General features: G+C 45.0%; 2 protein-coding genes across 3 annotated transcripts in view; one reads left to right on the forward strand and one right to left on the reverse strand.

Annotated features, from left to right (window-relative positions):
- NLK (nemo like kinase) overlaps positions 1-2,653 on the reverse strand; it is a 157,718-nt gene extending 155,065 nt beyond the window's left edge. The window contains exon 1 of one of the 2 annotated variants that reach the window (XM_055255829.2): positions 1,040-2,653. In XM_055255829.2, coding sequence (XP_055111804.1) covers positions 1,040-1,497 — 458 coding nt within the window. In that variant the 5' untranslated portion in view covers positions 1,498-2,653. The remainder of the gene's footprint in view (positions 1-1,039) is intronic. The other variant, XM_055255828.2, reaches the window with a different exon arrangement.
- Positions 2,258-9,715, forward strand: LOC129469630 (uncharacterized). The gene is made up of 4 exons (XM_055256425.2): positions 2,258-2,314; positions 2,419-2,785; positions 2,978-3,156; positions 9,640-9,715. The coding sequence occupies exons 1-4, from the start codon at positions 2,258-2,260 to the stop codon at positions 9,691-9,693; spliced, it is 657 nt and encodes a 218-aa protein (XP_055112400.1). The 3' UTR covers positions 9,694-9,715.
- The last annotated feature ends 5,983 nt before the right edge of the window (positions 9,716-15,698 follow it).

The raw sequence follows: 15,698 nt of genomic DNA on the forward strand, positions 1-15,698 counted from the left end.
GATATTTACCAGGCTAGTTCCAAAGAGTTCATTTTCCTGTGGTAATGGGCACTTTTCTAGAGTAACAATTTTTGAATGCACTGAAAATACAATTCATCTATCCAAAGTGGAATCATTAGTCCTTGGGAGAAAACCCAGTTCATTCTAGTTTTGATAGGAACAAACATATTTTATTATAAACTACCAATCTTTCTAAGGTTAGACCAAATAGACCAAAATGTTATATTTAAGAAGCCCTTAGGCTTTTGCAACTATCCTAGCACTAGCAAAGGTAGGGTCATTTGTTAAAAAAGTATTATTTCCTACTACAGCAACTGACCAACAGATAACAGCAACTTAAGAGGCACTAAATGACACTAAAACATTACACTGAATGTGGGCCACTGCATAGCTAGTCTACTAACCTCATTTGTGGTACTCATGTGTGATGCTATATTTAATGCATTCTTATCAAAAGGCTACAGCTACATACTTCTCAACTGTAGCTTTATGGTTTAAAATAAACCACTCAAGCAATGATCTTAACTGGTTCAACTATGGATCCTATCTTTCTTCCGGAGATCACGATCACAAAGTAAGTGAAAAGACAGAAAGGATAGGAAAGTAGTTATGCAAAGTATATCCTAATGACAAGAGTATTATAAAGGAATTCAGTCTGGATCAGGTGCTAGCATTTAATGCCACTGGGCCACTGAATCAAACACACGAGATGACCAAGGTCTTTGTAGGAATTAGTATTCCATACATTCATCTACTGATCCTGTGTTCAGTGGCTTGCTTAGGTTCTAATAGAAAAGTCTGGTAGACAGCAAACTTATGTGTGTTGCTCATGAGAAGGTGCTCCACCCAAACTTGCCATGAGCCTAGAGAGCCAACGCATTAGGCCTCTTTACCACGTAAGTGAGGGTGGCTTCCTACAGTTGGGTTGAGAAGCTTGCTGCACCTTGGTCAACATGGAGAAAACCATGAAGGATGGACTCACCCAATGACAACCATCAGAAGAAACCATGAGAGGTTGTGTTTTTCTTTGGATACTCACCAGACAACACCAAAGGCTCCATATCCAATAGGTCTATCCGGCTCAATATCCAGCTGCTGTTGCGGATGATGCGAGTGCTGATGATGGTGCGCCTTAACTGTAGCAGCTGCGGCAGCCTGTACCTGAGCTGGGGCTGCTGCAGCTGGTCCAGGAGCCTGCCCCGGTGCCGGTGATGGGAAATATGGCTGTTGTTGCCCAGGGTTTAACATGGCTGCAGCTGCAGCCGCTGCTGCGGCTGCCGCAGCTGCCGAAGAGGTGTGCTGCTGTACAGGGTGTACAGCGGCAGCCGACCCCGGATGAAGATGGTGTTGAGGGTGGTGGTGGTGGTGCAGGTGAGGAGGAGGGAGGTGTGGAAGGTGGTGGTGATGGTGGTGGTGGTGACCTGCTGCTGCTGCAGATGTACCGCCATTGTAAGCCGCCATCATTTTTGCGTTGGCTCTTGCGCCACAAAGAGACATTCAAAATAAATGCTCTTTGATTGGAAAGCAAACTGGGTCAAGCTGTCATTTGGCCATTTAAAAATGAAGAAAAACCACTCACTCCACCTCAAAAAACATAGAGCGTAACTGGCTTTATGTCTTCATCAGTCAATCCAAACAAGTTAGAGGATCTTGGTGTTTAATTTTGGGGTGAGCGTGTGTGGAAGGGTGTGGGTTGCCAAAAGGAAAAAAAAGGGAAAAAAGAAAAGAAAAAGGAAAAAAGCACCCCTTCCCCCCAGGATTCCTGCCACAAGTGGGTCCTAAAACTCCATTCTTAATTTGGGGGAGGTTCCAACTTTGAATGTGGGAATAAAGGCCAAACCTCCCGACCCCCTGAACTCCACACACGAAAAGGATCAGGTAACACACCACCCTTGGAATCTCGAAAGAGGGTTGACTCATCTACCCCTTCCATTCCCACATCCTTTTCTAAACACCTACCACCTCCTCAAAAACAGGATTAAAAAAAATTCCCACCACCCTAAATGGAGAAGATGGGGGGAAATTTTCTGGGAAACCAGCTTCCAGCTTCCCCCCCCCTCGAACTCTCAGGCCTTCCTACATCTCCCCCTACTCCTAGTCAGGTTGACCTGATTGGGGAGGGGGGGGCGGGGGTTCTAAACTTTCCTGGGCAGAATGAGCCAGGGAAGGAGGCTGGAGTGAGGAGAGGAGGCGACAGCAGGACAGAGAAGAGAGAGATAGCCGGGGCAAAAGTGAAGGGAAGGAGGTGCAGGGAGGAATGAAAGATGTGGGCAGCGCTCGGACGCCCAGACAGAGGGAACCGCCCCGGGAGAAGGTTAGGGTCCCGGGGCCAAAGAATAGGAGCCCCGGGAGGCGGGCGGGGTACGGTCGGAAGCGGGCTGACTCCTGCCCCCGCCGCCGGCAGCTTCTGCTGAAGAGGGTTGGGGGGGAGAGCGGGTGGGTCCCCCGCGCGACGGCCCCGCAGGGCTCAAGGCTGCTCCGTCTCCCCCCCTCCCCCCCACCCGGCTTCCGTCCCCGCGGCCGCTTTCTCCTCAGCCGCCGCGGCCGCTTTCTCCTCAGCCGCCGCCTCCTCAGCCGCCGGTGCCGCCGCGGCCGGACTCACCTCCCCTAGCAAAGCCGGATAGAGCGGAGCCAGCGTCGGACACGCGCAACCAGCCGCCGAGGCCCCGCCCCCGCCTTGCACGGACCGGCTGCCCTAGCCAATCCACGCCCACCTGCCCGCTACCGCCTCCAATCCTGGGCCAGGAGCTTCAGACAGGCGCACTGTTTGGCCAGTGGCAACAAGGTGTGGGTCTTCTGGGGAAATCCCGCCCCCGATTCAGGATGGGCAGATAGAAAGTCCAATCAAAGGCAGAGTTTGGCTTGACCGACAAGGCTTGAAGCCAATTAAAAAGCAAAGATCTTTGTGACATTTTCTGTCGCCTCTCTCCTCTTTTCTTTTTCTTCTTTTATTATTTATTTATTTTTTTTTTGGCAGGAGCAGGAAGCTGCGTGCTAATCCCGCCTGCAAAAGCTGGAAGAGAGGGGCGGAATGAAAGAACCAATCATGAGCCAGAGACGAAGAACAGAGTAACCAATCCTTGGGTTGAAAATAAAGTGGGATGGAACCTGGGCCAGATAGACACTGGAAAAAACAAATGGAAAAAAAAGATTGATGTAAGTCCCACTCTTTAAATCTCCTATAGGACAGGATTGTGGAGAATTTGCGGTCATATCGAGACAACCTCTTCAAGGGGCGGGGCTTAGGGAAGGGGTGGGGTCCTAAAGTGGGCGGGACCTAGACGAAGAAGGCGGAGTCCAAATCATCACTGGTCCACTGATCCGTGATGTCTAATATCCCACTTAAGATGTAAAGTGTGGGGGAAAAAATAGGGGAAGACAAAGGGAATGTTGAGCTTCAGAAACTCAAGGTCCAAGGTCACTCAACAAGAAGACAGTCACAAAAGAAACTCAGTTGACTGACAGTTCATAGTCTACGGCTGGTCCTCTCCATAGTTAATCCTGATCTTGGCAAAAAGAGGAGGAATCTCCGGCATTCAGAAATCCACTGTCGACAAATGATAAAGCTGTTGGTGCAAATTAAAACAAAAAAAGTAAACTTCACCACAAAAATAATAATTTTCTTCCGTCTTTCTTTCTTAACAGGGTCACATTCTGTCACCCAGGCTAGACTGCAGTGGCACCGTCCTAGCTCATTGCAGCCTCCAACTCCCGGCTCAAGCAATCTTCTCACCTCAGCTTCCCAAGTAGCTGGGATTACAGATGTGCATCACCATGCCCGGCTGATTCTTTAATTTTTTAGAAACAGGGTCTCAATTTGTTGTCCAGGTTGGTCTCAAATTCCTAGGCTCAAGAGATCCTCCCACCTCCCACCTTGGCCTCCCAAAGTGCTGAGATTACAGGCGTGAGCCACCGCCTCCAGCCTCTCCCATATTTTCTATCAAGTAAGTTTCTGTCATTGAAATCTTACTAAAATAGCATCTTTCCTTTACATCACTTCATTTATCTGAATTTACCCTTCTTTTAAAATGTGAAGTAATAAGCTTACAGAACCTTATCCCTGCTGAAACTGCATAGTTTACTCAAAAACTTGGAGGTCATCTTCCATCCCTCCTTTGCCTGTCCACATTGTCTCTTCCAATCAACCAGTCATCAAATCTGGTTTGTTTGTTTTTTTTTTGTTTTTTTTTTTTTTTTTTTTTTTGAGACATGGTCTCTGTTGCCCAGGCTGGAGTGCAGTGGCATGATCACAGCCCACTGCAGCCTCCACCTCTTGGGCTCAGGTGATTCTCCCACCTCAGCCTCCCAAGTAGCTGGGACTACAGGCGTATGCCACCACACCTGGCTAATTTTTGTATTTTTTTGTAGAGATGGAGTTTTGCCATGTTGCCCAGGCTGAATCATCAAGTCTTAAACAATTTTAAATCCCCCTCACTTCTGCTACTTCCCAGTCACACAGCATTTACCCAAATTTACGCCACTAACATCTTTAACCATTTCCCTGCCTGCAAGCTAGCTCTCCTTTGATCCATCCCCCTCTGAGGCATAGTACATTTTAAAAAATACAAATCTGAGACCAGGGGCAGTGGCTCACACCTGTAATCCCAGCACTTTGTGAGGCCGAGGTAGGTGGATCCCTTGAGCTCAGGAGATCAGTCTGGGCAATGTGGCAAAACCCCGTGTCTACAAAAAATACAAAAATTAGTGGTATACATGTCTCTAGACCCAGCTACTGAAGAGGCTGAGGTGGGAGGATAGCTTGAGCCAGGGAGGTAGAGGCTGCAGTGAGCTGAGATCCCACCAGTGCACTCCAGCCTGGGTGACAGTGAGTTCCTGTCAAAAAAAAAAAAAAAAAAAAAGGCTGGCTGTACCCCTAAATAGCCTGGCATGATCTGGTTCCTGCCTACCTACTTCAAGGGTCTTATCTCTCCCCTCCACTCTCCACACTTCAGACATTCTGAATTTCCTGCAGCTCCTTGAATACTTTCCAGCCTTCGTGTATATCTTCAGCCCCAAACATTTCCCGCCCATCCTTCACTGCTCTAATTCATCCCTCAGGTCTTCATGTAAATTTTACTTTTTTTCCTGGAAAGTTCTAACTCTGTTCTAGAGTATATGTTTCTGTTGTATATCTCCATGACACTGCCTCCCTCATATCTATATTTTAAGTGCTTATTGAGTTTGACCAGGGACAGAGAGCTTGTCTGTCTCACTCAATGTTGTATGCCCAGTTACTTAGGACAGTGCCTGAAAAAAAAGAAGACACTTGCTACAGATTTGCCTGAATTACTGAGTGCAGAAGTGGGTACAAACCCAAGCTCTGCCATCTACTTACTCTATAGTTTAGGCAACTTAACTAACGTTTCTCAATCTCAGTTGCCTCAACTGAAATAATAATACATGACTCATGAGGCCGATATGAGGGTTAAATGAGATGATGTATTTAAACGTGCTTGGCAAATAGTGAAAATGCAATATAAATTCTCTTCAACACTCACCCTCACGTAATATTTGAGATGTTTCCAGTTTTCCAATGCACAGCACTCTCCTCCAAAGTGTAGTTTCCTAAAAGCTTCTTAGATGTTCAGCAAATTATCTGGTTTCACTTCAGAGCTACTGAATAAGAATTGGAGGAGGAGAGGAGGAATCTGTTTAACAAGCTCTCCAGGTCATTCTTACAAACGCTAGAGCTTAGGAAGCACAGGCCTAGAGTAAAGGAGCTTACTCTTTGTAAACTTTCTTTTTCAGCGCTTAGTATAGTACTATAATAACACATAGAAAGTGCCTGATACACGTGAAATAAATAAATAAATCTAATCCATGAGAAAACAATTGTACATTAAGAGTTATTTATTCCTTCCACAAACATGTATTGAGCACCAATTATATCTAGGCATGGTGCTAACTTCAACTGTGGGGGAGAGGAGATAGATGTACAGATGCTCCTGGACTCATGATGAGTTTGTGTCCCAATAAGCCCATCGTACGTTGAAAATGCATTTAATACCCTAACCTACTGAACATCATAGCCTAACCTACCTTAACACGCTCAGAACGCTGACATTAGCCTACAGTTCTGCAAGATCATCTAGCACAGTCTATTTTATAATAAAATGTTGAATATCTCATAATTTATTGAATACTGTAGTGAAAATGAAAAGCTGAATGGTTGAGGCCAGGTGCGGTGGCTCACGCCTGTAATCCCAGTACTTTGGGAGGCTGAGGCAGGCAGATCACGAGGTCAGGAGGTAGAGATCATCCTGGCTAACGTGGTGAAACCTCGTCTCTACTAAAAATAGAAAAAATTAGCCGGCCTGGGAAGCTGAGGCAGGAGAATGGTGTGAACCCAGGACGTGGAGCTTGCAGTGAGCCAAGATCACGTCACTGCATTTCAGCGTGGGCGACAGAGCGAGACTCTCTCTCAAAAAAAAAAAAAGAAAACAAAAGCAGAGTGCTTGAAAGGGGACTCAAAGTACACTTTCTACTGAATGGGCATCACTTTCAAATCATGGTAAACTAGAAAAATCATAAGTCAAACCATCATAAGTCAGGGATCATCTGTATTAAAGTCTCTGCCCCCAGGAGCTCTAAGTCTCTCTGGTGCAAGAATTTCCAAAATGGTGTGTGCACACCATGGTGGGGGGTGCACAAAGTGACCCACTAGGCTCTTGGAAGAAATTAGTACAACTTCTGTTTCATTTTTTTTATTTCATCTTTTAAAAATATCCATTTTGTCAATGTTTTATAATGTACATAATATTACAGAGTAGTGCCAATGTATAGCATTTATGAATAAATAAGAATACACAAATTGAGGAGTTGTGCTCAAAAATTTATCAAAAACATTGGGAAATCATTGGTCTGATGATCACTTAATAACGTTCATGGTTTTAGACATGAAGTCCTTGCCCATGCCTATGTCCTGAATGGTATTGACTAGGTTTTCTTCTAGGGTTTTTATGGTTTTAGGTCTAACATTTAAGTCTTTAATCCATCTTGAATTAACTTTTGTATAAGGTGTAAGGGAGGGATCCAGTTTCAGCTTTCTACATATGGCTAGCCAGTTTTCCCAGCACCATTTATTAAATAGGGAATTGTTTCCCCATTTCTTGTTTTTGTCAGGTTTGTCAAAGATCAGATAGTTGTAGATATGCAGCATTATTTCTGAGGGCTCTGTTCTGTTCCATTGGTCTATATCTCTGTTTTGGTACCAGTACCATGCTGTTTTGGTTACTGTAGCCTTGTAGTACAGTTTGATGTCAGGTAGCATGATGCCTCCAGCTTTGTTCTTTTGGCTTAGGATTGACGTGGCAATGCGGGCTCTTTTTTGGTTCCATATGAACTTTACAGTTTTTTCCAATTCTGTGAAGAAAGTCATTGGTAGCTTGATGGGGATGGCATTGAATCTATAAATTACCTTGGGCAGTATGACCATTTTCACGATATTGATTCTTCCTACCCATGAGCATGGAATGTTCTTCCATTTGTTTGTATCCTCTTTTATTTCATTGAGCAGTGGTTTGTAGTTCTCCTTGAAGAGGTCCTTCATGTCCCTTGTAAGTTGGATTCCTAGGTATTTTATTCTCTTTGAAGCAATTTGTGAATGGGAGTTCACTCATGATTTGGCTCTCTGTTTGTTATTGGTGTATAAGAATGCTTGTGATTTTTGCACATTGATTTTGTATCCTGAGACTTTGCTGAAGTTGCCTATCAGCTTAAGGAGGTTTTGGACTTCATGTCTAAAACACCAAAAGCAATGGCAACAAAAGCCAATATTGACAAATGGGATCTAATTAAACTAAAGAGCTTCTGCACAGTAAAAAAAACTACTATCAGAGTGAATAGGCAACCTACAGAATGGGAGAAAATTTTTGCAATCTACTCATCTGACAAGGGGCTAATATCCAGAATCTACAATGAACTCCAACAAATTTACAAGAAAAAAACAACCCCATCAAAAAGTGGGCAAAGGATATAAACAGACACTTCTCAAAAGAAGACATTCATGCAGCCAAAAGACACATGAAAAAATGCTCATCATCACTGGCCATCAGAGAAACGCAAATCAAAACCACAATGAGATAGCATCTCACACCAGTTAGAATGGCAATCATTAAAAAGTCAGGAAACAACAGGTGCTGGAGAGGATGTGGAGAAATAGGAACACTTTTACACTGTTGGTGGGACTGTAAACTAGTTCAACCATTGTGGAAGTCAGTGTGGCGATTCCTCAGGGATCTAGAACTAGAAATACCATTTGACCCAGCAATCCCATTACTGGGTATATACCCAAAGGTTTATAAATCATGCTGCTATAAAGACACATGCACATGTATGTTTATTGCAGCACTATTCACAATAGCAAAGACTTGGAACCAACCCAAATGTCCAACAATGATAGACTGGATTAAGAAAATGTGGCACATATACACCATGGAATACTATGCAGCCATAAAAAAGGATGAGTTCATGTCCTTTCTAGGGACATGGATGAAGCTGGAAAACCATCATTCTCAGCAAACTATCTCAAGGACAAAAAACCAAACACCGCATGTTCTCACTCATAGGTGGGAATTGAACAATGAGAACACATGGACACAGGAAGGGGAACATCACACACTGGGGCCTGTTGTGGGGTGGGGGGAGGGGGGAGGGGGGAGGGATAGCATTTGGAGATATACCTAATGTTAAATGACGAGTTCCTGGGTGCAGCACACCAACATGGCACATGTATACATATGTAACTAACCTGCACATTGTGCACATGTACCCTAAAACTTAAAGTATAATAAAACAAAATAATAATGTTCATGGTTTAGATCAGTGCTGTCCTAGAGAAATATGAGAGCCGCATATGGAAATTTTGTGTTCTAGTAGTCACACTAAAAAGTTAAAAGAGGCCAGGTGTGATAGCTCACACCTGTAATCCCAGCAATTTGGGAGGCCAAGGTGGGAGGATCGCTTGAGCCCAGAAGTTCAAGACCAGCCTGGGCGACATAGTGAAACCCCATCTCTATTAAAAAAAGAAAAAAATTAGCCAGGCTTGTTGGCATGTGCCTGTAGTCCCTGCAACTCAAAAGGCTGAAGTGGGAGGATCACCTGAACCCAGGGAGTTCGAGGCTGCAGTGAGCCGTGATCATGCCACTGCACTTTAGCCTGAGCAGCAGAGTGAGACCCTATCTAAAAAAAAAAAAAAAAAAAAAGAAAACAAAATTCACTAGCCACATGTGGCTAGTAGCTACCATATTAGACAGCACAAATCTAGATCATGGGTTTGAATCCTTAATCTGTCCCTTACCAGCTATATGACCTTGGGCAAGTTCCTTAACTTATCTTAGTGTGAAAAATTTCCTTGTCTGTAAAATAGAGAGGTTCCCTGACATATGCAGTTGTGATAATTCAATGAGACAATCCATGGAAAGCACATAGCCTGGGGCTTGCTAGCAGTAAGTGGGATGGTTATTATTAGTACAGGTATTACAATCCAAGGCAAAGTGTCCCAAGTGTCCAGTGGAGAAATCATTTTGGGCACCACTCAGTTCATGTCCCCAGCATTCCATCCATGTGGAGTGGCTGGCCCCTTAAACACATCACCAGACAGTACAATTTCCGGCCTTTTCCATTTTGTTCCATTTTCAGGAGCTGAGCATGATGAACGAGAAGTCGGAAGTGAGTCAGCAGGATAGCACTTAGAGCCTAAAAAAGCAAGCAGGACATCAGAATGCATAAGCAGGAATATAATGTGCAGGAAGTGGGAGGTGATCTTCCATTTCTTCCAAGAAGTGGCTCACCCCATGAGTTGTCTGCAGAGACTTTGCAGAACTTGGGCCAGGCCCAGGAAGATTAAAGGACTACAAAAGGAGCAACTCACATTCAACAGTGCTGGGTGCTCAACACCTGTTACCTCATGTGATCAATCATCAATATGTCCCATTTTGCAAATGAAGAAACCGACTCGGGAAGGCCAGGTACCTTACCAAATCTCACACATCTAGTGAGTGACGAAGCTGGGGCTGGCCCACTTCCCACTGTAACCCACAGCTGGAGGGAAGGGGCAAAGAAGTGATGCTATGGAGTACCAGGAAGGACAGGCGGAGAATTCTTACCCTTTGAAGCCTGGCAGCCAGGGGCCTCCCTCACTGGGTGCATGATACTTTTTTTTTTTTAACATTTCTTACCCAAAACTGTTAGCAGAAGGCAATAGGATCACCTCTGACCTTTTCACACACACATTCCTCTGGGTCACACTCCGTCCATTCTCTGTCTCCATGCTTTGGGCCTGGCTTATCTTTCTACCTCTTCTACCTAAGTTCTACTCACTTTTAAGGCTTTGCCCTTAGAGCCTCAGATCTTCTTCTTTGTCGTCTTTTTCTTTTTTTTTTTTTTTTGAGAACCTGGACCTCTCTGGGCTCAGGTGATTCTCTCACCTCAGCCTCCTGAGTAGCTGGGACTACAGGCATGTGCCACCACAGCTGACTAATTTTTTTGTATTTTGTAGAGTTGGGGTTTTTGCTTGTTGCTCGTTAGAATCTGCCTGCCTCAGCCTCCTAAAGTGCCAGGATTACAGGCGTGAGCCACTGCACCGGGCTGTAGCCTCAGATCTTTCGTGAAGCATTTTTCCTGTTACAAGTCCCTCTGGATCTCTCTCTCCCCTGAAGAATTTAGACATTCAATGTCTGCAATATTTATTTGAAACATGCACTCTTATTTATATAATCTTATCATTTATGTGATGCTGTGAAAAACTTTCTCGCTGTCTGACCTTGGGCACTTGACACTTGAGCTTGTTTCCTCTGTACAATGGGTATAATAACACCTATTTTGCAGTAGAAGGTGATATTGAGAAAATTAACTAAGGTCATATATTACTATAGGAAATATCTAGCACAATGCCTGACACAGAGTAGCCACTTGGGATAGGTAGTTCCCTTCCTCACTTTTTTTTTCTTTTTAGAGAAACAGCCCAGGCTATTCTCAAACTTCTGTGCTGAAGCAATCCTCCTGCCTCAGCCTTCCGAAGTCTTGGGATGACAACCAAGAGCCACAACACCTGGCCTCTTTCCTCACTGCTGTGCATTGCTTACTTGTCATTATTTTCCTGGTATCTCTATTTCCAGTGCTCTTGTGTTTGGGGAGTTGGTTGGGGAGATGAGATGTGATACTTAAATCTTAGTAAATTGTAAAATGCTTCTCCCGTCTTCCTTCATCCATTTTTCTGAGCCCCTGCAGGCCCTCCATCAGTCTTGTGACAGGGTATAAAGTCATCAATGCCAAAGCGAAGGTGGAGGCTTGATAAGAGAGAGTGGGAGCAAGGCTACAAACCTCATAGGCATTTGGTATTGCTGAAGGACAACGTGTATGTTCAGGATCAGCTACCAGAAGGTATAACAAGAGAAGCCAGACAAGACAGTGGAAGCATCAGTCAGGGAGCCAATAGCAACTAAGATGGAGACAGGACATGGCAACAAGCTGGGGACTGGGTGAGGCCAGACAAATCTAAGTTCATGTACCACCTGGTCCTTCTTCCCCTACAGCTGGGCCTCTTCCCATCCTAACAACACAGGCTCCCCAGGAGAATTCCCTTTGCATGTATCTCAGGATGTTGGCCTCATCTTACCCCTCTCCATTTTTCAGTCCCTGGATGGGTTATTTACTCCAGCTCCAAACCCCAGGACCAAACCTCAGCCCTGACCCATGTCCTTGGCCATGTGAGTCAGACAATGTCCCAAACTTCCTTCTTCCCAGATGAGTGGTGAACATTTTATCTTAAAGTTAGTAAAAAAGAAAGTTTTAAAATAGATTACACAATTGTTATGCTTAACATTTGTAGGTGCCCTTTATTACTTTGACTTCTTAAGCCTTAATAAATGAAAGTATAACTCAACATGCATTGGACACAGCAGTAAAATGAGGAATGTTTCATAATGTTATGCAGACAATATTCTGTGGATCTATTTTCAGCTTAGAATCCAAATACAACAAGATACTTTTCATCAAAGGGGCAGCAATGAACCATACACAAAATTACCACCTATCCACTCCAATACACCACGTTACAGAGCTCAGCCTCCAGGGCAGAATAAAGGTTGTCCTCACTGAAAGTCCACGGAGACAGTGGTCCCAGGTTAGAGAGCCACAGCCTTAAATAGTTATTGCTAGGGTTAGCAGGGGAAACCGAATTATCTAAGACCACAGTGAGCATTATTTGGGAAAGACTAAGACAGTGGTGGTTTCCAGACCATGCTGCACATTGGAATCACCTGAGGATATTAAAAAAATACTGATGCCTGGTTTCAGTGGTATGCTGGTAAATATTTTAAGAATTGGCTGTTTAGAAAGAAAAGAAAGCCCTGATTTATATCCGTGGCATAAAAACTTCTATCATGGTTAATTTCTTTTCTTTCTTTCTTTCTTTTTTTTGAGACAGAGTCTCGCTCTGTTGCCTAGGCTGGAGTGCAATGGCATGATCTCGGCTCACTGCAACCTCTGCCTCTCAGGTTCAAGCAATTCTCCTGCCTCAGCCTCCCTAGTAGCTGGGATTACAGGTGTGTGCCACCACGCCTGGCCAATTTTTTTTTTTTTTAAGTAGAGACGGGGTTTCACCCTGTTGGCCAGCCTGGTCTCAAACTCCTGACCTCAGGTGATCCACCCGCCTTGGCCTCCCAAAGTGCTGAGATTACAGGTGTGAACCACCGTGCCCAGCCATGGTTAATTTCAAGCTACTAGTATGACATCATTGAAGACAGAATTGGGAAGAGATGTGCACAATAGGTTCTCCAGAGCCACGTAGGAGCCAGCTTTAGCACACCACTGCCTGGTCACCCCCACCCCCCCACACAACTTAGTAGGTATGAGGTGTGACCTAGGCATGAGGATTTTTTAAAGCTCCCCAGTAGATTCTAATATGCAGCAAAGTTGGGAACCACTGGGCTAAGGGGCCTTGCAATAAGGTCCCAGAGGCAAGAAACCGGCCAATTGATTGCCTTCCAGTGACAGCTGGGTTTTAACACTTGCCTCCTCAAATACACTTTCTTCCCCTAGCAAGCCTCCATGGAAAGCTAAATCCTCAGCAGAAGGTTGCTCGGTGGGCTGGTCTCAGAGCATGGGGTAGGGGTGGGAGGTCCGGAGGCTGGTGAGAGATCTGAAAAGTTAGGCACAATGTGTCAATGTAATTGTCCACTAGAAATTCCTGGGGTGCTAGAAACACTGATAAATTCCTGCTCCAGCACATTCCTCCAGGGATATCATTATCCTTCCATTAAAACTGTATTCTGACTGGGTGGTAAGTACCTGATTTGCTTAATTCTTAATCGTTATACCTTCAGCTCTGCTGACTGAGCTCTAGTGATTTGGGTTGAAGTGTACCTAAGACCGCAGGGCAGGTAGGAGAGGAATGAAATTTTTCTGCACATGGCTGGCCAGGCCCCACCTCTGGGTTACTGCAGTCCCTCTGCTTTTGTCTGTCATGGTACTTGTCACCTGGCCTTGCAGATGTTTACTCATCTGTTGCCTTTAATGCCCTACAAGCTCCCCAAGGGCAGAGACTGGGCTCCTATTTTGCTAGGCGTCCCCAGTGCCCAGTGTTGGTTTAAGCTGACGTAAACTGAGCTCTTCCATCCATTAGAAAGTATTTTAAATTTACTTTTAGAAACACGAGGAGGCCGAGTGAGGTGGCTCATGTTTGTAATCCCAGTACTTTGGGACAGGAGGATTGCTTGAGCCCAGGAGTTTGAGACCGGCCTAGGCAACATGGCAAGACCTCGTCTCTACAAATAATAATAAAAACAAAATTAGCTGGTTGTGGTGGTGGGCACCTGTAGTCTCAGCTACTCTGGAGGCTGAGGCAAGAGAATAGCTTGAGCCCAGGAGGTCAAGGCTGCAGTGAGCTGTGACTGCACCACTGCCCTCCAGCCTGTGTGACAGAGCAAGACCCTGTCTCAAAATAAATAAAATAAAATAAAATCACAAGTAATTCATGAAAAGATTCTTGGCATTTGCACACACACATACACATTTTAAAATGTGTGGTTCTCAGCTGGGTGCTGTGGCTCGCACCTGTAATCCCAGCACTTTGGGAGGCTGAGGTGGGCAGATTGCTGGAGCTCGGGAATTCTATACCAGCCTGGTCAACATGGTGAAACCCTGTCTCTACAAAAAGTACAAAAATTAGCTGGGTGTGGTGGCACACACCTGTAGTCCCAGCTACTTGGGAGGCTGAGGCACGAGAATCACTTGAACCCAGGAGGAGGAGGTTGCAGTGAGCTGAGATCGTGCCACTGCACTCCAGCCTGGGTGACAGAGCAAGACTCTGTCTCAAGAAAAAAAAAAGTATGGTTCTATTTTTTGTGTTTTCAAAATACATGCTATTATACTATACATATAGTTCTATAAAATGCTTTTTCACTTAACAATATGTTATGAGGATCTTTTCATAATCTATTTATTAATGTGCTTTGTTCTTTCATAATGCTGAATTTGAAAGGTGACCTTGAGACAGGATTTAAGTGTAATTACTTTATGTGGGAGGTGATCCCAGAAAATAGGGTAATGGGGAAGTGAGACAGGGAAGGGAAGGAAGCCAATAAAGGGTGTTTTCTCAAGCAAGTCATCACTGTATGTAAAACCAGAGCTCAACTCCATGGGGAAACTGGGAGCCAATGTAGTACACAACTGTCCAACGCTTCTACCTAAAGAGAGCTGGAGTATTTATCCACTGACTTCCATCTGCCATTGATCGAGGGCCACTTCAGAGGCACATTGACTCAGGGACTTTTGGCCTGCCATGCATCTGGGCAGAGAGGGCTCTGGTGGCCAGAAAAAGCCTTCAGTCAAGGAGATGCTTGTGCTGTCAATTGGAAGTCAGTTGACATACACAGACATGGTAAGTGCTAGGTCATATGGGTGGGGAACTGATAGGATCTGCTCCAAAACAGATGTGACTTTGTGCCTTACTTCATTAAATCCTTTCTCATTTCTCCTTTTTTTACAAGCAACTCTTCAATAAGTATTCCCATCCATGTTTCCTTATGCACGTGTACAATTTTTTTTTTTTAAGAGACAGCTCTGGCTCTGTGGCCCAGGCTGAGGTGCAGTGGCACTATCCTTGCTCACTAGAGTCTCAACTTCCTGGGCTAGAGTAATCCTCCAGCCCCAGCCTCCTGAGCAGCTGGGACTTTGGGCACATGCCACCACACCTGGGTAATTTTTTCTTTTTGAGAGGGAGTCTCGCTCTGTTGCCCAGGCTGGAGTGCAGTGGAACAATCTCGGCTCACTGAAACCTCCACCTCCTGGGTTCAAGCGATTCTCCTGCCTCAGCCTCCTGAGTAGCTGGAACTACAGGTGCATGCCACCATGTCTGGCTAATTTTTTGTATGTTTAGTAGAGACGGTGTTTCACTGTGTTAGCCAGGATGGTCTCGATCTCCTGACCTTGTGATCTGCCCACCTCGGCCTCCCAAAGTGCTGGGATTACAGGCATAAGCCATCACACTGGGCCCACCTGGGTAGTTTTTTAAATTTTTTTGTAGAGACAGAGTCTCACTGTGTTGTCCAGGCTGGTCTTGAACTCCTGGGCTCAGGCAATCCTCCAGCCTTGGCCTTCCTAAGTGTTGGGATTATAGGCATGAGCCACCATGCTTGGCCCAGTATTTCTTTAGGATACATGCCTACAATGGATCCATCCATTACACAATATTTCTG

This window comes from Symphalangus syndactylus, chromosome 20 (genome assembly GCF_028878055.3).
Source record: "Symphalangus syndactylus isolate Jambi chromosome 20, NHGRI_mSymSyn1-v2.1_pri, whole genome shotgun sequence".
Taxonomy (NCBI): domain Eukaryota; kingdom Metazoa; phylum Chordata; class Mammalia; order Primates; family Hylobatidae; genus Symphalangus; species Symphalangus syndactylus.